This window comes from Citrus sinensis, chromosome 7, assembly GCF_022201045.2.
Source record: "Citrus sinensis cultivar Valencia sweet orange chromosome 7, DVS_A1.0, whole genome shotgun sequence".
Lineage (NCBI taxonomy): Eukaryota > Viridiplantae > Streptophyta > Magnoliopsida > Sapindales > Rutaceae > Citrus > Citrus sinensis.
In genome coordinates, this window is record NC_068562.1 from 12,236,252 (window position 1) to 12,258,737 (window position 22,486).

General features: G+C 35.5%; 2 protein-coding genes and 1 long non-coding RNA gene across 21 annotated transcripts in view; 2 read left to right on the forward strand and 1 right to left on the reverse strand.

Annotated features, from left to right (window-relative positions):
• The window catches only part of LOC102611321 (probable disease resistance protein At5g63020), a 66,506-nt gene that overhangs the window by 5,793 nt on the left and 38,227 nt on the right, over window positions 1-22,486 (forward strand). For all 14 annotated transcript variants that reach the window (XM_052444822.1, XM_052444827.1, XM_052444831.1 and 11 more), the window contains exons 2-4: window positions 17,455-18,819; window positions 18,936-19,134; window positions 19,426-20,613. In XM_052444822.1, coding sequence (XP_052300782.1) covers window positions 17,455-18,819; window positions 18,936-18,990 — 1,420 coding nt within the window. In that variant the 3' untranslated portion in view covers window positions 18,991-19,134; window positions 19,426-20,613. The remainder of the gene's footprint in view (window positions 1-17,454; window positions 18,820-18,935; window positions 19,135-19,425; window positions 20,614-22,486) is intronic.
• On the forward strand, window positions 7,973-12,964 carry LOC127903802 (uncharacterized). Of its 5 annotated transcripts, none has more exons than XR_008056648.1 (10): window positions 7,973-8,640; window positions 8,743-8,990; window positions 9,140-9,166; window positions 9,688-9,765; window positions 9,910-9,947; window positions 10,678-10,751; window positions 11,082-11,190; window positions 11,878-11,952; window positions 12,026-12,148; window positions 12,361-12,964. XR_008056648.1 is itself a non-coding variant. In XM_052444891.1 (10 exons), exons 6-10 carry the CDS (start codon window positions 10,687-10,689, stop codon window positions 12,367-12,369), a joined length of 366 nt encoding a protein of 121 aa, XP_052300851.1. In that variant the 5' UTR covers window positions 7,980-8,640; window positions 8,743-8,990; window positions 9,140-9,166; window positions 9,688-9,765; window positions 9,910-9,947; window positions 10,678-10,686; the 3' UTR covers window positions 12,370-12,959. The 5 variants fall into 5 exon arrangements, 2 of the variants coding, with proteins under 2 accessions (XP_052300851.1, XP_052300852.1); XR_008056646.1 differs by having other exon boundaries at window positions 7,975-8,640; window positions 11,039-11,190; window positions 12,361-12,962; XR_008056647.1 differs by having other exon boundaries at window positions 7,975-8,640; window positions 11,039-11,190; window positions 12,092-12,148; window positions 12,361-12,962.
• Window positions 20,188-22,293, reverse strand: LOC107177124 (uncharacterized). Of its 2 annotated transcripts, none has more exons than XR_008056660.1 (3): window positions 22,091-22,293; window positions 21,076-21,464; window positions 20,188-20,718 (listed from the first exon to the last, which is right to left on the reverse strand). It is a non-coding gene; the product is annotated as an uncharacterized LOC107177124 (long non-coding RNA). The 2 variants fall into 2 exon arrangements; XR_008056661.1 differs by having other exon boundaries at window positions 21,076-21,185; window positions 22,091-22,270.

Consider the following 22,486-nt stretch of genomic DNA (forward strand, 5'->3'; position numbering starts at 1 on the left):
AATATCTTATCTGGAATGCTGTCATGATCAATAGAACAAGTAATCAATTTTTGGCTTGACGGAAGTCGATTTATTTATTTACTATTATTTTTATTTGAAATTTTGTACAATTGTGTTTCATTCATTTCTTTCCTTTTTTTTTAATATTTATTATGTATAATTGTGTTTCATTTGATATTGATCATACTCTAGATAACTATGTGATTGTAGCTGGGGATTTTAAGTTTTGTGAATTCAAGAAACTGTCAAAATGCTAGTGAAATTGGGACCTTTATTCATAAGCTTGTGGTTTTGAAAAGTAGCCCGGTTCAACTGATGAAGTTCCTTTTTGGGATTCTTTTTTTTCCTAGGCTGCAATTCGGATATGTACCTGATAGACAATCTTTTGTGGGTTTAGCATATCTTCTCGGATTTTGTCTTTTATTCCTCGATTTTATAATTACACACCATGAATGTTGAGTGATTGTATAGAAAATTTGTGTTATAACCAAAGCATTGTGAAGGAGTTAAGTTAGTGGCTTCTGTTTTATTGGCATTGATTGGGTAGATTACGTGTTACAGTGATTCAATTTGTGATCCAAACTTTGTTTAAATTTCTGTTTTCCCAAATTATTTATGTCAAATTCAAAACCAGAAGCATGTGCTGATTTTTTCTTTTTGTATTAATCTGTGAAGTTTATTTGGAAAGGAAGTATCTGGGTCTAATGGATTAAATTATGTAAGTGGCAGAAATTCCTACACACATAAATATGCATAAATACAAAAGTATACACAAAAAAATGCACACACTCATACATCCAGTCAATATAGTTAATGTAAGAGCACATACCGGTTTGGTTATCTTGCTGCAAGTGCACCGCATTAGCCTTGCATTCTGGTGCCAACTCCTCCGGCGGTTCACTCACTACCTTTCCCAATGCTTTGGACCTCCATTCGGTCTCCATCAGATTTCTCAGGAGCACTAAATAAAGCAGCTAAAACTTGCTTCTGTAGTTCATTTCTGTCTTTCGGGTGTCTAGGCAATTTTCCTTCGTCGGTATTTCGATCTTCCTTTACATGACTGAGGAAATACAGTCAAAAGCTAATCAAGTAACCATATATGGATGAGAAATCCCTCCACCCCCCTTCCAAAACAAATTCTAAGAAATATCAGAATTCTTTCAATAAAAACCCTTCCCCCCATGCTGTGCCTGCTGAATGAAATATATTAATCTTACGAGAAGTTGAGAAAATAAATTAAAGAACATACCCTCCGGAAGAATTCAATTGTTGCAATTTTCTTTCACGTGGAGGTCCTCCAAAGTTAGAGCACATATCCGTACACTGTTTATGAAATCATAATAACAGGGGACCAGATATTAATAACAAATCTTGACACCTAAAAGTCAACTGTGATGAAAAACATTAAAAAGAATATGAACTTGTTATCTTGGAAGAAGATAATTTAAGATATAGCAAACTTGGCACATTCATATATGAACAGAAGGAATTTGTAGACGTTTTAAAGCCATAATCGTTTAATAATCATGAACCAAGCAATAATAGATGATTATTATGTTGGGTGCAAGCGGAAGTGCAGAAAAATTTTTATTTAAGATCAGAGTATTTTGCTGGAAATTTCTGAAACTTTATTGCTTAATTCATTTTTTCGTTTCTCTCTTACTTTTCATACAACCAGAGTTCTATATTTATATGCATTATAGACAACTCTAGAGATTACATTAATCATGCTTTACATTTCCAAAGCCACATTGCAAACATCAATTCTACCCTTTACTTCACGTTGAAAAACAAACCAAATAATCCTTCAAACTTCTTGCTCAATTTACTAGATTACTAATTATATCTCAACACCCCCTCTTAATTAGTAATCTTCAATTGCTTCTTGAATTTTTCAAACTTCTCAATAATGATTGCTTTGGTCAGAAAATCTGCTGGCTGCTCATTAGTGCTGATAAACTCCATATTAACTTCTCCTTTGCTTACTAAGTCACGGATGTAGTGATAACGCAGCTCAATGTGCTTAGATTTAGCATGAAATACGAGGTTCTTTGTTAGAGCAATGGCTGACATGTTGTCACAATAAATTGTTGTTGCAGCATCTTGATTGAACTGCAAATCCTTGAGAATTCTTCTAAGCCAAACGGCTTCACAAGCTGATTCAGTTGCTGCAATGTACTCTGCCTCGGCTGAGGATAAAGCTACTGACTTCTGCTTCCTTGAGCTCCATGAAATCACATTTGTACCAAGACAAAATAAATAACCTGATGTGCTTTTTCTGTCATCAAGGGAACCAGCCCAGTCACTGTCAGTAAAACCAACAAGCTTGCAATTGTCTTCTTTTTCATACATGATCCCCTGCTTTTTTGTTCCTTGAAGATACCTTAAGATTCTCTTTGCTGCAATATAATGGGACTTCCTTGGATCATTCATAAATCTAGAAAGAACACTAACTGAGTGCAAAATGTCAGGTCTTGAGTTGGTTAGATAAATCAACGAACCAACCAAGCTTCTATAGATTCTTGCGTCAGCCTTTTCTTCTTTTTCATCATGTTTCAATTTTTCATTCAAACCCATAGGAGTAGGTGCTGGTTTGCATTTGAACATGTGGAATTTCTTCAACAAATCTTCTACGTATTTTTCTTGACAAAAGAAGATTTTTCCTCTGGCTTGCTTCACTTGAATGCCAAGAAAATACTTCATTAAGCCCAAGTCAGTCATCTCAAATTCATCTAGCATGCTTTTTTTAAACTCTTCCACCATTTTCAGATTAGTGCCACAATAAATTAGATCATCAACATAAAGGCAAACAATAAGGAAATCAGTACCTTCCTTTTTGACATAAAGAGAAGGTTCACTTGAGCTTCTGTCAAATCCATTTTTAACGAAATATCTATCAATTCTGCTATTCCACGCTCGAGGGGCTTGCTTCAAGCCATACAAGGCTTTTCGGAGTTGATAAACTTTGTTTTCTTCACCTTTCACTTCATATCCTTTAGGTTGCTCAACATAAACCTCTTCTTCAATTTCACCATTTAGAAATGCCGATTTTACATCTAGTTGAAACACATGTAATTCCATTTGGGCTGCCAAGGCAAGAACAGTTCGAATAGTCTCCATTCGAGCTACGGGAGCAAACGTTTCTGTAAAATCAACTCCAGGCAGCTGAGAGTATCCTTTGGCAACGAGCCGCGCCTTATATTTTTTAACTGAACCATCTTCATTGTACTTGATTTTGAAGATCCATTTCAGCCCAATTGTTTCTTTTCCATTTGGCAAATTAACCATCTCCCAAGTTTTATTTTTCACAATGGTGGCCATTTCCTCGTTCATTGCTTGGATCCAATTTTCATTTCTTGAGGCCTCCTCAAAGTCTTGAGGCTCACAAGAAAATAAAGCAAGTTCACATGACTCATAAATTTCTCTCATTGACTTTATCTTCCTTGGAGGGCTTTCATCATCCGAAGAACTTTCTGCTGCTGAATTTGGAGAATTTGGTTCCAAATTATTTTGCTGTGAAGAATTTGGTGGAGATACAGGAGCTTCGAAAAAGCTAGATGCTTGAGATTGATCTTTTTCCCACTGCCAAGCTGATGCCTCATCAAATACAACATCTCTTGAGATAACAAGCTTATTTGTTGTAGGATTCAACAACCGATACCCTTTAGACTCATCACTATAGCCAATAAACAAATATTTTTCACCTTTTTCATCAAACTTCTCTCTGTTTTGAGCTAGAATAAGAGCATAAGCAATACTCCCAAAAATCTTCAAGTGATCAACAGTTGGCTTTCGGTTGTGCCAAGCTTCAAATGGAGTTTTGTCTCTAACAGCTTTTGTAGGAGACCTGTTGAGGATGTACACAGCTGTATGACATGCTTCTGCCCATAAGTTGTTAGGAATGCCTTTGCCTTTTAACATGCTTCTTGCCATCTCTACAATGGTACGGTTCTTCCGTTCTGCAACTCCGTTTTGTTGTGGACTTCGGCTGACAGTAAGTTGTCTTTGAATTCCATTATCCCTGCAATAATTCATGAATGGAGTGTAGATAAATTCACCACCACGATCAGTTCTCAAGGTCTTCATTTTGCATCCACTTTGCCTTTCTGCAAGAGCTTTAAACTGAAGAAAAGTTGAGAAAGCTTCTGATTTTTCATTCAAAAAATAAATCCACATCATCCTTGTATAGTCATCAACAAAAAGAATGAAATATCTCCTGTTATTGAGAGAGAGAGTCCTTGTAGGACCACAAATATCAGCATGCACCAACTCCAACGGAGCTTTGGCTCTCCATGAATTTTTAGGAAATGGAAGTCTATGCATTTTTCCATATATACAGCCCTCGCAAACTTTTTCATATCTTCCAACATCAGGTAAGCCAATCACCATGTTCTTTTGCTTGAGCAAATTCAGCCCTTTATAGTTTAAATGACCATATCTGAGATGCCATAAATTTGACAAATCTGAATTTTCAGTTTTGAGAGCAACATTCTCATCAAGTGGCATAACAAGAGGAAAAACTTTGTTCTTTGACATTTCAACAACGGCCACTGTATGATTATTAGTTTTATCAATGATTTTGCATTTTTCATCATCAAAATAAATTGAAAAACCCTTTTGAATTAGCTGCCCCACACTCAAGAGGTTTTGAGTTAAATTTGGAACATAAAGAACGTCATAAATGAGCTTTTTGTTACCTCCCTTTGTATGGACAGCAATAGTGCCTTTTCCCACAGCTTTCTGCATCTTTCCATCTCCAAGCTTCACTTGCGAATTAAAACTTTGGTCAAGGTTGATGAAAATGTCACGTTCTCCAGTCATGTGGTTGCTACAACCGCTATCCAAGTACCACAAATTATATGATTCACGTTCAGCACCTTTACTTGAATAAAACAAGTAATCTCCATCACATTCTTTTGTAAAATTTGCCTCATTTTTGCCTTTCTTATTTTGATACCAGCAATCCCTTTGAGAATGGTTAGGAATGCGACACCTTGTGCATTTATAACGACAATCTTTTGATTCATGATTAGACCGATTACAAATGATGCACTGAGAATCTGAATTTTGCTGTGAATTCCCTCTGTCATTTTTCCACTTGTTGCGGTTGTCGTTCTGTTCTCTTTGCCCTATGCCACGCTGCTCGTTTCTTTGAGACGAGCCTCCGTTCTTCTGGTCTTTCTTGCTGCTTTTATTCTGATCTGAATTATTAATCTTTGACTGAAAAGCTTGCTCTGTAGGCTGACTTGAAGGTCGATTGATTCTTTGCTCATGAGACCGTAATGATCCTGACAAATCTGAAAAAGTCATCTTGGACAAATCCTTTGATTCTTCAATGGCTGCTGCTACATGATCAAACTTTGGAGGAAGACATCTCAGCACCTTTTCATTCACCTTCTTGTCTTCAATGGAGTCCCCACAACCTTTAATCTGGTTCACAATCTCAGTAACTCTACTGCAAAAATCCTGAATTCCTTCTCTGTCTTTCATTGATAAATTATCGAACTCTTTCCACAAAGTCTGTAACTTGATGGTGACTGCCTTTTCAGAACCTTGAAATTCTTGTTTTAGGATTTTCCAAGCATTTTTGGCCTTTTTGACACCAAATATTCTGGGGAAAATTGACTTACTAACACCTTGCTGGATATATCGAAGTGTCGTGGCATTTCTCTGTATGTTTTCTTTGTACTGCTGTTGATGTGCTGGAGTCCAATCTGAAGAACTTGCAGATTCTGGTGGTTCAGCATATCCATCTTCAACAACATCCCATAAATTTTGAGAGAGGAAAAAGGTTTCCATTTGATTACTCCAATATTCATAATGTACCCCTTCAAATATTGGAACTTGACTGGGAGCATATGAGAATAATGTGGGTAGGGTATTTGATGTCATTTTGAGGGTGTTTTGGAAAAGCTCTGATACCAAATTTGTTGGGTGCAAGCGGAAGTGCAGAAAAATTTTTATTTAAGAACAGAGTATTTTGCTGGAAATTTCTGAAACTTTATTGCTTAATTCATTTTTTCGTTTCTCTCTTACTTTTCATACAACCAGAGTTCTATATTTATATGCATTATAGACAACTCTAGAGATTACATTAATCATGCTTTACATTTCCAAAGCCACATTGCAAACATCAATTCTACCCTTTACTTTACGTTGAAAAACAAACCAAATAACCCTTCAAACTTCTTGCTCAATTTACTAGATTACTAATTATATCTCAACATATTATTCCGTTTCTTCTAAGCTACGCATACTTGCACATCAGAATAAAGTGATATACAATGGTTGTGTGCAGACACAAACGCATGATCAACAGGAAAAATCATCTGAACATTTGTATTACTGATTTGGCATATAAGATTCTCATAATAGTTCAAAATACAAATAAATGAATATATATATATTCCCCACCGGAATCACCCCCTGGATCCTCACTCAAGGTGTCTTCCGAGCCAGAAGATCCCTCCTCACCACTATTTCCGCTCGTGGAGGTTGTTTGGGGGGACATCCTCCTAGCGCTAGTCCCAACACTAGACCTAATGGGTTCTAAGGGGATCCCGGGGTCAAAAGCAGGATCGGTGAGCAGACTAGACAAGAAACCTAATTCGTCGTCATCAATCTCAACGATTTTCTCTTTACCCTTCGACATTCCCTAAACTATAATCAGAACACCACCACCAACTACAACCCCAAGCAAAGCACAGAGAAAAGAAATTATCTACAACTAACCAAGACCGAGAAAATAGAAGAAATACCTGAAGCAGGGATTCGATCAGAGAGAGATAGGGATGAAAGCTTTAATGCCGAGGTTCATTCGCCGGAGAGACAAGAAGGGAGAAAATGACGAGTTCGTGTTTGAGGATTTTGGGTTTTCTTACTGAGAAGCAAACTCTTGGGCTGCCAGCATTTAATGACACATATTCCGAGAATCTTGCAACCGTAGGTTTGAAATTCAAATGGAGGGGTGGATTTCTGCCACATCACTTCATCTGCAATTAAATGCGACACGACTCTTGGCAGTCTTTTCCAGTCCCACGCGAGCAAGAACCGATTGAGTTTCTACTGCTGGTCCATTACATTACCCAACACCAGAAACTGGGGGACTGGTGTTTGAGGGAAATACTTCGACGAGACCAGACGTGATGAGCAGATATTTGATGGCAGAGTTCTGCAAACAGGTGTGTCTTGTAAGAGCCAGGTAGCAGGGGAACAGGAGTAGGAATATTCTGCTCGTCCACGAATATGCCATTCACGAGGTCAAACTCCTGTTAGAGGCATAAGGCCATTCCTGCTAGAGGTCGAGAAGCGAGGAGACCCGGTCAACGACAGTTGGCAAGACGTGCATTCCTATCCGAGAATCAAGGCACAAAGTCCATCTCCATTCGCCCACAATGGCGATAATGGGGCATCCATATCCCGGGGGGGGGAGAATAAGGGGCGTGGACTACGGAAGATCGGGATTCAGAGGAAGCTTATAAAAAGGTAGCCAACGAAGGTAAAAGGGTTAGAATTTTTGAGATTGCAACTAAGAAAAGAGAGCTCTAAGAACTGAAACTAAAGAGAAGCCATAAGATTCGTGGCAAACATTCCCAGAACCTTCATATCTGACTTGAGCGTCGGAGGATTTACGCCGGGAAAACGACCGGCGCACCCTGACCTGCTTTTGTGTTCGCATGAATTTTTGGGGAAGAAACCTTACGAGGAGAGATCCTGGTCATGGTAGAGTTGGTCGAGCAGAGGTCCTGGTCTTGGTAGAGAAGGCAACCAGAATCTCGCATCAACAATTATTTTACTTGAAATTATGTACAATTGCATTTCATTCATTTCTCTCTCTCTTTTTCTTTTTTCCCCCCATATATTTTTTATGTATAATTGCGTTTCATTTAATATTGATCATACTGTAGGTAACCATGTGATTGTAGATGGGGATTTCAAGTTTGTTGAATATTCATGTAAGTGAAGTAACCGTCACAATACTAGTGAAATTGGGAGCTTTATTCATGAGTTTGTGGTTTTGAAAAGTACCACAGTTCAGCTGATGAAGGCTTCTTTTTGGGATTCTTCTTTTCCTAGGCTGCAATTAGGATATGTACATGATAGACAATCTTTTGTTGGTTTGGCATATCTTCGCTGATTTTGTCTTTTATTCCCCAATTTTATAATTACACACCATGAATGTTGGGTGATTGCATAGAAAATTTGTGTTATAACAAAAACATTGTGAAGGAGTTTCTGTGCTAATAGTTAGTGGCTTCTGTTTTATTGGCATTGATTGGGTAGATTACGTGTTACAGTGATTCAATTTGTGTTCCAAACTTTGCTTTAATTTTCTGTTTTCCCCAACTATTTATGTCAAATTTAAATCCAGAAGCATGTACTGATTTTTTCTTTTTGTATTAATTTGTGAAGTTTATTTGGAATGGAAGTAACTGGGTCGGGTCTAATGGATTAAATTATGACATTGAGGGGAAGGCACTAAAAGGGTTTGCTTGACACATTTGGTTCTGTGTCTGCAAGAAATAGCTTTTGCTTATTGCAATGCAGGGGGAAATCCCGATTTGGCTGGTGAATTTCTCTGCAACAAACGGGCAAACACCTTGACTTCTTCTGTCCATACTTCTGCTGGGGAGGCAAGGGGTAAAGAGTCTTCAAAATCATCAAATAGTAACATCTCTGAGAATTCATTTTATGGAAATGGAAAATCTAGAGCTTCTAATACAAAATGGTATCTGGTATCAGGACGTACCGTTTCAAGTTTTCTTGGTAAAGATTATGTTAAACCTGCACAGCCAGCTAATGGCACTTTTCTGGCATCAAAGCCATTGAAGTTGGATCCAAGGGAGTTTCGCATTTCTGCACTTTCAGAGAAGAAACTAAACCGAAACAATCAAAGGATGACCATTTGCAGAAGGATATGGAAGATTTTCTGTTTAAATTGCTAGGAGAAGGGTTCCAGCTGTACAGGGATGTGATTCAGATGGTTCATGGTAACGTCTTAAATATATTGATGCCAATTTAATACATATTGTCCTTTTCAATGTTCTTTCTTTCTTTCTCCTCTTTTTATTCTTCTTCTTCTTCTTTTTTCTTTTCATGTGCATCTGATCACTAATTTGGTATTATTCTTAACTTGCAGATAGTTGTGGATATGATATGCAAAAAGGTAAGGACTATATCTTCTTGATGGAGGCCTCTGATTTTTTAAATCGCATTTTCCTTTGTGATTGATATATCATACCAAAGTCAAGTCTTAAATACTGCTGTCATATGTTAAGGTTCAACTTCCATTTTGATTAACGTCGATTTGCTACTGCTTCCAAAAGTGAGAATGAGATACTTTGGTTAATTTCAGTAGTTGAACCCAATAGAGTACTTTATTTAGATCTTCATGGTTCAAAGGCCTGAAAAAACTTGCCGGTGTTTGCAAAATGACATTCTGTGCTTTTATTTAGACTTATTATTAAAGACAACATTTTGTTTCAGCCAAAAATGTTTGTTTCGATTAAAGACTGATTTTATATTTCTATTTTGTAACTTGAAATAATTGGTCTGCCTGTTTCTGTTGCTTGATAACATGAATTTTTCCTTCTGAAGTTAATTTGATCAATAAAGTAATTCTTCGGAGAGGATATGCCCATTCTATAGTCATTTTCTTAGCTAACATGTTTTTTCTTCACTCTTCAGAGCATGTCTAAACTAATTGATCGCTCAGCGGAGACTTTGGGTGAGAAGACAAAATTTCTTGGTAAATCCTCTGAAAAGGTATGCATAATTCCCGAGTATTAAATAATCATTGGTCATAATTTTTGTACACGACTCTTTTTTTGGAGATCGTTAAAAGTGGTTGATGATCTATTTTGTAATATCATAGAGGGATCATGAATTCCTTTTCTTTTCTGTGGCTAGGCAACACTTTCGAGCCAAGCTAAGGAAATCTATTTTAGGTAATGTGAAAACCAGTTGTAGGATGTAATAGTTTATTATGCCCTGCCAATAACTTTTTGTATAATTGTCAGTTTAATGAATACAAGAGGAACTCTGTTGGCAAGTTCATCCATGATAGATGCTAAAATTATTTATGCATACCAGTTGCCTTAACTAATTTTTCTCAACACTGGTATTGAACAGGAAAATGAATATGCAATTTGTATATTGTGCCATTGTGGAGAATTTGGATATTCTTATTTAAGTAACAAGGAGAGTATTTGCCTCATCTTTAAACAATGAATCTTTGAGAAATGAGGAGTGGGTGATTGGCAGTGTCTTCATGTAAATGTTCATTTATTTGTATTTTGAACTATTATGAGAATCTTTGTATGCCAAATTAGTAATACAAATGTTCAGATGATTTTTCCTGTTGATCATGCGTGTGTATCTGCACACAACCATTGTGTACCACTTTATTCTGATGCGCAAATATCTGTAGTTTAGAAGAAAAGAAATAATAATCATATATTATTGCTTGGTTCATGATTATTAAACGATTATGGCTTTAGAAAATCCACAAATCCTTTGTGTTCATATATGAATGTGCGAAGTTCGCTATATCTTAGATTACCTTCTTCCAAGATAACAAGTTCATATATTTTTTAATCCTTTTTCATCACAGTTGAATTTCAAGTGTAAGTTTTGTTATTAATAGCTGGTTTCCTGTTATTATGATTTCATAAACAGTAAGAGGATATGTGCTCTACTTTTGGAGGGCCTCCACATGAAAGAAAATTGCAACAATTGAATTCTTCCGGAGGGTATGGTATTTAATTTATTTTCTCAGCTTGTTGTAAGACTAATATATTTCCTTCAGTACGCACGGCATGGTGGGAAGGGTTTTTATTGAAACAGTTATGATATTTCTTAGACTTTGTTTTGGAAGGGGGTGGAGGGATTTCTCATCCATATATGGTTACTTGATTAGCTTTTGACTGTATTGTCTCCGTCGTGCAAAGGAAAATCCAAATACTAACGAAGGGGAATTGCTTAGGCACCCAAAGGACAGAAATGAATTACGGAAGGAAGTTTTTGCTGCTTTATTTAGTGCTGCTGAGAAATCTGATGGATTTCCTGAAATTACGGTGAAGACGGAGTGGAGGTCCAACGCATTAGGAAAGGTGGTGAGTGAACCGCCGGAGGAATTAGTACCAGAACACAAGGCTAATGTGGTGCACTGGCAGCAAGATGACCAGACCTGTATGTGCTCTTATATTAACTATATTGGCTGGATTTGTGAGTGTGTACATTTTTGTGTGTATACTCACTTTTGGATTTATGCATATTAACGTGTGTAGGATTCTCGATTTCTGCCACTTACTGGAGAACTAGTGGAAAGCTTTATACTGATATATGTGCTATATAACTAATGGAAACTACAATATGAATATTTTCTCTCACCTGGAGAACAGTGTAACTGATATAATTTGTGGCTCTGGAATACTGAAGATTCTGCAATAACTAATGGAAAATATGATATGAATATTTTTTCTCACCTGGAGAACTTTGTAACAGATACATTTTGTGCTGGAATGTCTAAAGAATGCTTCAGTTTAGATCAAATATCTTTTAGTTAGAAAAGATAAAATTCTCTGAATCTGAAAGACTGAAACATTTTGCATATTTCGTGAAAGGCAAGTATCTGTAGATACTAGCTCATGCATTGAGGTAATATCAATGTTAAAGAAAAACAGCAATAATTTATTATACAGAATTAGGTTCACTTGCTTTAAATGCTGGTCTGATCAACCATATCAACCTGTAATGGTCCTGCAGAAATATATATACGGGGAGAAACTAGCTAATTTTCCTTTCACTTATGGGTTTGGTCTTTTTTTTCCCCTATTTTTCAGCTTTCCTTCTCCTGAAGTATGTTAACAATTGCAGATAATGACGAAGAGGACCGCTTCCAGGCTCTTTGTAGAGCTGTGATGGAATATAGGGGCACAATGAAAGAATATTGTAAGGCTGTATGTACTTTCTCTCATGTCATTTATGTTTTCTCACACATTTTGTATATGCCCTGAACATGCAGCTTTGTATGTGTCAATTGCCTTTTACGTTTTAAAAGCCATAAAGTAAGAATACAGTTCCTTGTCAGGCTATTGATGCGTTCGCTCAGAAGGGTCATGTTCAAGCAGGAAAACTTCTAGAACAGGTAAGGTTTCCATCTACAGCCATCCATTGACAGCAGATATATTTTCATTAAGCAGACACTGTTAGCATTCAAGATGCTGGCAGATTCACTTGATTCTTATTAGTTTGTTTAGTGGCAAACCATATAACCTGTATTTCAAAGCCAAGTTGTGCTATTGATTATGTTAACTTTATTGTTAACATAAAGTGATATGGAGGACATAATCAATGTAGGAAAATTAGGTGAAGAGATGATGTCAAATCTTGAACCTCTTACAAAGCTCCAAGTTCTTTACTTGAAGAAGCTGCCAAATTTGAAGAGCGTCTACTGGAAGGCATTTCCATTCCCAGATGTATGCAGAATTTTTGTATTAATGCCCAGTTCTTAAGAAGCTGCCACTGGATTTTCAAGGGGCGGGCCAAGGTAAAATTCTTATCAAGGGAAAGGAAGATTGGTGGAAAGAACTTCAATGGGAGGATCAAGCAACTCAGAATGCATTGCTTCCATTTTTCAAATCAACTGACAAGTGATTGAAGGGGGCATCATCAACATCATCAACTGGGATGGAGAGATTATGGAGCAGATCAGCAGGGTTTGTATATGATCTTTGGTGGTTGCTTTCTTTTGTGATTTTTTTTTTCTCATTTTTTTCCCTTCCTGTCATTTTATCATTTCTTTGTCTCGTTTTCTATTGCTGATGTTAGTGTATGCTTACTGTTGCTTGACAAAGTTTGCTTGCTTCTTGTTTATTAATTTTTTTATGGTCACAAAATATTACTTGTTCTATTTGAGAGTGATGTGAATCAATTTTCAATTATATATTTTATGGTCAATGTGAATTCAATTTCATTTGTCTCCTGCAATTATTTAAAAAATGCAGAGTCATAATATGGAAAAGTCGACCGGCAAAAACTTTGTGAAAGCTTCGGAGTGAAACAGGGAATTCACTTACTAACAGGGAATTCACTTACTACTAAGGACAATTGGTGGCGAGCTATTCCATTCATTTTATGTCCATACATCTATTTAATTATTAAAGATAAGTGGTCCATTTGTAAATTTCAGATTGTGTCTCTCTGAAAATAACAATATTTAAAATGTCTCTTAAATTATTATAAATTTTAATTCACTCTCGATTTAAAATGGAACATGCTGATGAAATTTTTTTTCTTCTTAATAAAATTGAAATAAATTGTGTTTGCAGTAGTTTGAAATATTTTAAAGATTATTATTTTATAAGGGAGTAATATGAAATGAAATTTACTTTTCATGCGTGAAATGTTGAAAAAGGACACAGCAAGTGTCCCTGCTTTTATTTTATTTCAAAGTGGAGTCATCTCACATACTTTAACTCTATCGTTACAATTTTTCAGGTTACATTTTTATTTATTTATTTATTTTCTTTTTTACACATGCATGTGGGTTACTTTTCCGTAAGCTCCTTAATATATATATTTAACACAAATCATGGAAGAGATGGGAGTATATCAAGATGATCAAAGCATGAAACAAAAATATTTAAGAAGTAAAACACTGAAAATAGAGAAGAGATGCAAGCAAAAGATATTCCAAAGAAAAGCAATCTATCTCCTTTCGAAGAATGTTATGGAAGAGTTGAACCCAGCGAAGAATGTTATGGAAGAGCAAATTAATGATATTTTTGATAGAGTCTATTTGATTATGTAGCCTGAATAGATGTCTTGTTGAAAGATATCTCAGTGCATTAGTTCATCCTTGACTGTCAATGTGTTTTTAATGGTTTTTCCAAATTTTTATTATTATAGATTGATTGTAAATTTGATATGAATTTAATGTTGAAATGTTTTCTCTTTAGTGGAATGAATTTAAAAGTGCAAAAGCTTATTGCACACAGAGAAATAAACATATATGCTTTATAACTTTAGCAATCGATTCTTTTACAGCTGGAAACAGAGATGATGATTATCATAGGGGTGAAGAAAAGGACAAAAAATGTTAATGGTTAACGAAATTTCTATGCAAATTGATTTTAGCAGGAAAAAAGTGAGCTAAATGATCTTAATGTTCCACAAGAAAAAGCAAGATCTTAATGTTCCACAAAAGCGTTATTTATTTTTTTTTGGTGAGCCACGTGGAGCTCAATTATCATTGTCTTTACTTTAAAAACGTTATTTTATTTTCTTTTATTACAAATTAATGCTAACAAGAAAAAGCAAGATATAATATTCCACAAAAGCAAATCGTAATATTCCACAGAGGAGTAAGATCCACAAAAGCAAACAACTAGCTGGATTCTTTTATTGAACTACAAATTAAAACAACAAATTAAAGTTCAAATATTTAAATAGTAGTGCGTTAGACGATTAGGCTCTTTTATTAAAGGGAAGTATAAAGTAGTCCAGAATCGAACATCTCTATTGTCTAGTCTTTTTTTTTTTTTTTAATTCTTCTTTTATTATTTTTCAGAATAGGTTTTGGTGATTACTATTGGGTTATTATTGAGAGTTATTGTTATCTTCCGGGGCAGTTTCTGTTAATCGAAATCGTTAATTAAAATTTTAGAACTCTTATTGGAAGAATGTTTTTCCGTTATTTTTTTATATTCTAATTTCAATTGTAAGAAGTAGTCATTTTAGAATTTGGGTCTTGAATCGAATTTCAATGCATGAATTAATATTTAAAAAAAAAATTACTACACGCAGTTTAGGTTACAAACTATTTTTTGCAAAGTTGACTATGAAATTGGAGAAATTAAGTAATTTATAATGTTTGCAAAGGAAGAGACTAACATACTTCCAATTACACTATATCTCTATTATCATAATGTTAAGACTAAACTAACTTAAAATAAATTTTATTTAAAAAGTTATATCAAACGCAGTCTAATTTTATTAACTTGAAGAGATAATAGTTATAAAAATTATTGTTCTAACTTAATTAGTACAAGTGGTATAAAGGTTAAGTGTGCACTAAATCTGTTTAAATTTTTTTCAGTATAACTAACAGAGGTCATTACTAGAATTATATTACTAGTCTATTAGATAGAAAAAATTATTTATATTGTTTTATATTTATTAAAAAATTTTAAAGTCAATCTTTTTAATTATTATTTAAAGGATATTATAATTAAAAAAAATTTAATGTCTTTATTAAAAATTTAAAAATTTAAAAATTTAAAAATTTACATGACCGCTCTATAAATATTGAAAGTGTAACTGTCATTTTCTCATATATATATATATATATATATATATATATATATATAAACCACGGTGGTGAAGCTTTATTTAATATTAATGATTTAAATAACAATATCTCAATTAAAAATGTAGAGAGAAGAAATTTCGGTGGGTATATTAGTCTTTTACAATTATCATGATTAACCCTTCCTCTTGTAACGTTGGTCAGAAAAGTTTTAAAATGCCTTGATTTCTTTTACTTTTAACGTTAGCGGCCTTCCTTATATTTTATTACAAATTAGTCCTAACAAGAAAAAGCGAGATCATATTCCAAAAAAGCAAAAGTGACAAAAAAACCAGCTGTATTCTTTTATTAAACTACAATTTAAAATGATTTTAAAGTGGATTCTTTTGAATACAGGTGGGGTAGTCGAATAGTCTTTTTCAAATTCTTGTTTTATTATTTTTCAAAACTAGTTTTTGGTAATTACAATCGGGTCATTCATTAGTCATTATTCAGAGTTATTGTTATCTTCGGGGGCAGTGGGTAAAAGGCTAAATGATAATTACTAAGTGTTTTTCCTTCAAAAGTTAGTGGCTCGTGTTTTGCAAGTGTGTACGTGCGATGCTCTTTGTCTAAAGGCAATTACAGTGGGTCCCGAATCGGACGTGCCTAATAAATCTTTTAAAAATTTTTCTAATAAATATTCCTAAAATTTCTCTTCCACAGGCAATTACAGCAGCTTCAGTTAATCAAACTCAATCAATTTTCTTTCTTAACAAAATTCCAAAGATGTGTGGCTGTTTTCAGATCACATGCGATGGTACTTTTTTCAATCGTTGCTTAGATTGCTTTCTTGGAAAAGCAGCATACATACGTAACCTCCAAGATAACCTCGTTGCCTTGGAGACTGAACTAAGGAAACTAATCGCAGCAAAGAACGATGTGATGACGGCGGTTGTCAATGCTGAACGGCAACAAATGAGAAGGCTGGAACGAGTGCAAGTGTGGGTTTCGAGTGTGGATTCTGTTAAAACTGGAGCCGATGAACTTATCACAGACGGCTCTGAAGAAATTGGCAAATTATGTGTTGGAGGCTACTGTTCCAAGAACTGCAGGTCAAGCTACAAGTTCGGAAAACAAGTGGCTGAAAAGCTACAACATGTGAAGAATTTAATCGCCGAGGGAGTTTTTGAGGCGGTGGCCACTGAGGTGGTGCCCGAGAGAGCTCCGGAACCTGTAGCAGATAAAAGACCCATTGAGCCAACAATAGTAGGCTTGCAATCACAGCTTGAAGAAGTTTGGAGATGTCTTGCAGAAGAATCAGTGGGAATCATTGGCCTATATGGTATGGGCGGTGTTGGTAAAACCACACTATTGACCCATATCAACAATAAATTTCTTGAGAGTCCCACAAACTTTGATTGTGTGATTTGGGTCGTAGTTTCAAAAGACCTGCGACTTGAAAAAATTCAAGAAGATATTGGGAAGAAGATAGGTCTATCTGATGATTCATGGAAGAATAAAAGTTTTGAAGAGAAAGCTGTGGACATCTTGCGGAGATTAGGAGAGAAGAGATTTGTATTGTTGTTAGATGATATATGGGACCGGGTTGATTTAACAAAGGTGGGCGTTCCACTTCCCGGACCACAAAATACTACCTCAAAAGTCGTATTCACAACCCGTTCCATCGATGTTTGTGGCAGCATGAGAGCTAGGCCGGTTAAAGTGGCATGCCTATCAGAAAAGCAAGCTTGGGAACTGTTCCACGAAAATGTTGGGGAAGAAACTCTTGAGAGTGATCATGAGATCGTTGAGCTAGCCCAAACAGTGGCCAAAGAGTGTGGTGGTTTGCCACTCGCACTTATTACTATTGGTCGAGCTATGGCCTACAGAAAGAAAGCGGAGCAGTGGAGACGTGCAATTGAAGAGTTAAGAAGATCAGTTTCAGAGTTTGCAGGTTTGGGAAAAGAGGTGTATCCTTTTTTAAAGTTCAGCTATGATAGTTTGCAGTATGATACGGTTAGATCTTGTTTCTTGTATTGTTGTTTATATCCTGAAGATTATGGCATTCTTAAATGGGACTTGATTGATTGTTGGTTTGGCGAGGGATTTTTTGGGGAATCTGACAGGTCTGGTGCAGAAAACCGAGGATATGGCATTTTGGACACTCTTGTTCGTGCATGTTTATTAGAAGAGGTGGAAGATGATAAAGTAAAAATGCATGACGTTATTCGTGATATGGCTATATGGATAGCTTGTGAAATTGAGAAGGAGAAGAGAAACTTTTTGGTTTGTGCAGGTGCTGGATTAAAAGAGGCACCGGATGTTAAAGGATGGGAAAATGTGAGAAGATTGTCATTGATGCAAAACCAAATTAAAACTCTGTCAGAGGTTCCTACATGCCCTCATCTCCATACTCTATTTCTTGACTTTAATAAGGAGTTGGAGACGATCGCGGATGGCTTCTTCCAATTTATGCCTTCTCTCAAAGTTTTGAAGATGTCAAACTGTGGGCATGTCAAAGTTTTGAAATTACCTATTGGGATGTCAGAGTTGGGTTCATCACTAGAACTTCTTGATATTTCAAATACCAACATAACAGAGTTACCAGAAGAGTTGAAGTTGTTGGTAAATCTGAAATGTTTGAATTTGAGGTGGACAATTTGGTTAAATAAAATTCCATGGCAACTAATATCAAAATTTTCAAGGTTACGTGTGTTGAGAATGTTCGCTACTGGCTTTGCACGTTTTGATGCAGCATCAGAAGACAGCGTTTTATTTGGTGGGGGTGAAGTTTTAGTACAGGAATTGGTCGGTCTGAAATATTTAGAGGTATTGGAGTTGACCTTGGGATGTCATCATGCTCTCCAAATTTTTTTGAGCTCAAATAAGTTAAAAAGTTGTATTCGATCTCTTCTCCTCCAATTGGCCGGAGATACAAAGTCGATTATTGATGCTACGGCTTTCGCAGATCTAAACCACCTCAATGAATTATGGATTGATAGGGCTAAGGAGTTGGAAGAATTGAAGATTGATTGTAAAGAAATAGTACAAAAAAGGCGGGAACCTTTTGTTTTCCGCAGCCTTCACCGTGTTACTATACATAGCTGCCAGAAGTTGAAAGATTTGACATTCCTCGTTTTTGCTCCAGACCTCAAGTCTCTCGATCTAGACCGTTGCGATGCTATGGAAGAAATAATCAGCGTCGGAAAATTTGCTGAGACTCCTGAGATGATGGGACATATAAGCCCTTTCGAAAATCTCCAAACTCTTCATTTAGAAGATTTGCCACATTTGAAGAGCATCTTCTGGAAGCCATTGCCTTTCACTCATCTGAAAGAAATGACGGTAAGAGCGTGTGATCAGCTTAAAAAGCTTCCACTCGATTCCAACAGTGCAAAAGAGCGTAAATTTGTTATTCGTGGAAAAGAAGACTGGTGGAACCGACTTCAATGGGAGGATGAAGCCACTCAAATTGCTTTTCGTTCCTGTTTCCAACCTGAGCGGTTAGTCGCAAAATTTGATTTCTGGTGATTGCGTTTGTCTTTTAACTCTTATATATATTCTTGTCGTTTGTTTTCTTCTCTGTTTTTAACTCTTATATTGCGTTTGTCTTTTGAAAATCTCCAATTGCTTTATTTACTAGGTTTGCCACATTAGAAGATTTTCTTCTGGAAAATCCTCTCCAATTGCTTTATTGAAAAGCTTCCACTCGATTCCAACAGTGCAAAGGAGCGTAAATTTGTAATTCGTGGAGAAGAAGACTGGTGGAACCGACTTCAATGGGAGGATGAAGCCACTCAAATTGCTTTTCGTTCCTGTTTCCAACCTGGATTTGATTTCTGGTGAGTGCGTTTGTCTTTTAAAAGAAGAATTTAAAAGAAATTTATTCTTGTCGTTTTCTTCTCTGTTTTATTTGATTTCTGGTTAGTCTCTCTCTCTCTCTCTCTCTCTCTCTCTTTTTGTCTTCGGCAAATCAGAATTAAATGTTGAATTAATGGAATTAATTTAATGCTTCATAAATTTGCCGGCACTGCCATTACTATTTTTTTGGGGGGTCGAATTGATGCTCTGGTTTTTTACTTTTTGTTGTCAAATTTTGCCCTGTTTTTTTAATCATGTCTTCAAGAGTACAGGAACCCCTTCTGGATGTTTCCAGAACTGAAGAGAGAGACAGAGAGAAAACAAAGCTTTGATACAACATTCGTAATACAAGGTATATGATTGAGAAAACAATTTCTTTTGAGCAAAGAAAATCATACCACGAGTTCCGTCTGGCGATGCCACCAATCCTCTAAATACACAGACACCGTTCACGTCTTTGCAAGCGTATCCTGCAATAGGAGTACGGCAAGAACCATCCAAGGTCTCAAGAAAGGCTCTCTCACATGCTCTATCTTCTTAGCGATTTAATTTCTTGTCAAAAGACGAGCGAGAAGAACATATGACGTAAACCAATTGATACGTTATTTATGTGCATTGTATGTAATAAATATTAAGTATACTTTATTTTGCCCTGTTCTCTGTTTTTATTTCAGTCTCTCTCTCTCTCTCTCTTTCCTGTCTTCTGCAAGTCATAATTAAATGTTGAATTATATGGAAGGCTTTTTTTTTGGTGGGGTCAAATTGATGCTCTGGTTTTCGACTACTTTTTGTTGTCAAAATTTTCTCTGTTTTTTCAAATTGATGCTTTATTTATATCTTCTTCGTGAAAAGTGATTTAATTTCCTGCCAAAAGACGAACGAGAAGAACATTAGAGTCAAACTAATGCTCACATAAATTTCCCGTAAGAATATATATATAATTAGATTGGAATGCACACCTCTAGATTGAAACAGAATTGAAGCTGAGAAAATATTGAGTATAGTAGCCCTCTTTACAGAAAATGACGCGAAAGTTAATTTAGAAAGATATATTCTTGATTAATCCATTTTCTGAAGTTTTTTATTTTGTATGGTCAATTATACCTTCATACTCAAAATTTCTGAAGTTATAAATTAGTGCAACTTGACAATTTTTACTGATGATATCTTCTATTTTTTTTTTTTTTTTCACTTTCATAGACTGGCAGCGGATCCTGCGGCACCAATTTGAGAGAATATACTGACACTACTTCGAACAGCAAGCAGAAGAAGTAATATGTCTACGGCAAAGGCAATGCAGTCCTCATTTTGGCTTGAGATGCAGTAATCATCGAAGAGAGTTTCCTTGTGAAACTGGGCAACACATTGAATCCCTTCGCCACTGAGAAGGTTGTGGAGGAAGTAAGCTTTCTCTCCAGTGAGGAAGAGGTGGCATACCTTCCCCATTTTGTCGAGGGCAGGTAGGAATCTTTTTTCTAAGAGATTTACTTCGTTCTCTGTAAGAAATGCTTTGAACTTCATCCCTCTGTCTCTATCCTCACTTATCAGGAAATAAGTTGAAAGCACTACGAAGAGAGAGAGAGAGAGAATTAAGATATATAGACAAGAAAAATATTAGACGTTGATCTTACAAACTAATACTTCAAGCAGTATCCTAGAAAGCTAAAAACTGCAAGATGGCTTGAAATTTGAAAAGAGCACGTGCTTTTCCTCCTTAACTTGAGAAAATGTTTAATATAGTGCACCTTACAGAAGCATTTAAGCAATTAGAACTTTGCACAAAAACATCAAGAAGACTAAACAAATCAGATGCAGTGTATTTGTCCAAGCACAAATTGCATTTTGTCCTCAACTTTAATAGTTATTGATGAGAATCAATACAGGTCCCTCATTTGTTATAGAAAGCTTTATTGTAGTCTCACCAGTTAATTCACAGGTCTATAATCATCTTGCAAAGTTAAGGGCATTTCTTTCGATCTAAAGTCTTTGCATCACCACCTCATCACACGCCAAGCCAATATTCCATTTACCTCTACAACAAAAAGTTTTAATTAAACAATCCTAATGCACGCAGCCAAATAAAATGCAGTAAGAATATTCAACTTAAAAATCTGAAAGCCAACTTGGTGAATTGCCTCCTTAGGTGAAGTTCCATGCTTTACTATAGTTGACAGAACTCAGCAAAAGCTAGCTTCCATACAACAGATTTTGAAAATGATGATGCCAATAGATACTCATTCAATCCATTGAAAATCCAAAGGTTCATTGTTAATAGAAGTTTACAGAGTTTTGGTCATCAAATAGCTCAGACCTAATCCCAAACAAAAAACGAGTGAAAATTAGATCACGAGCAGCTAATTGTAAATTCTAACTTAACTCTTCATCTCCTTTGTAAACAAGAAACAAAATGGAGACACGCAAAATGAATATGGAGAAAATTTGAACTCAAATGAAATGAGGGCACGAAAGCAAACAAATGGCATGCACAAAAAAACCAAGCCTCAATCAAAAACTAATTAACCATTAATAAAAAATTGGTCAGAGAATGAACTCCAAATTCAGGAGTCAAGCAAGAAGCTTTCATTATTTCAGAAGCTCCTGTACAAATTAATAAGTTATGCTCTTTGGAAGCAAACCTAAATTCCAAGAGAAACAGAACCCAAAAAATTTGCAATTATACGCAAAGGAAGTGAAGCACAGGATTCTATCACACATAGGAATTGTATAACAAGAGATCGATATATCGAATTAGAAAACTCAATTCGAATTTGTGTCAAAAATCAAAATTAGAAGATTTCACATTTCGAGAGGAACAAGCAACAGATGAAGTTGAAAAATTTCAGCCATAACATGCTAAAAATGATACACTGAACGGTTCATTTTCATGGATTTTCTCGGGAAACAAACAGAAAATTACGGTTTAGAGAGTTGACTGACCTTTTGGCTTTTGAAATTGAGAAGATCGCACGCCAAATTGGAAGAGGGAAAGTGAAAGTGCGAGTTTTAATATGGGTATTAGATAAGGAAATTTTATTAGGTTGCGAGGGTAAAAAAGGAAACAGATATCATTGTTTTATTATCGATAATTATTAAAATTTTTTCCCCAAAAAAAGAACAAGCAAGGATATTTTATTGTCATTTGCAACCTTTAATTTTTTAAATGCTATTAGAAACACAAGACAACAAAGAAATACTTATTTTTTCCTAAAACTAAAATCAATTGTTTAACTTCTTATTTCATAATCCAACTCCAGTACTAAGTTAAAAAAAATTGTTTCAAAATTACTTGAATCATATCCAATGGACCAACAATGTAATCGTTTTTATTTTTAT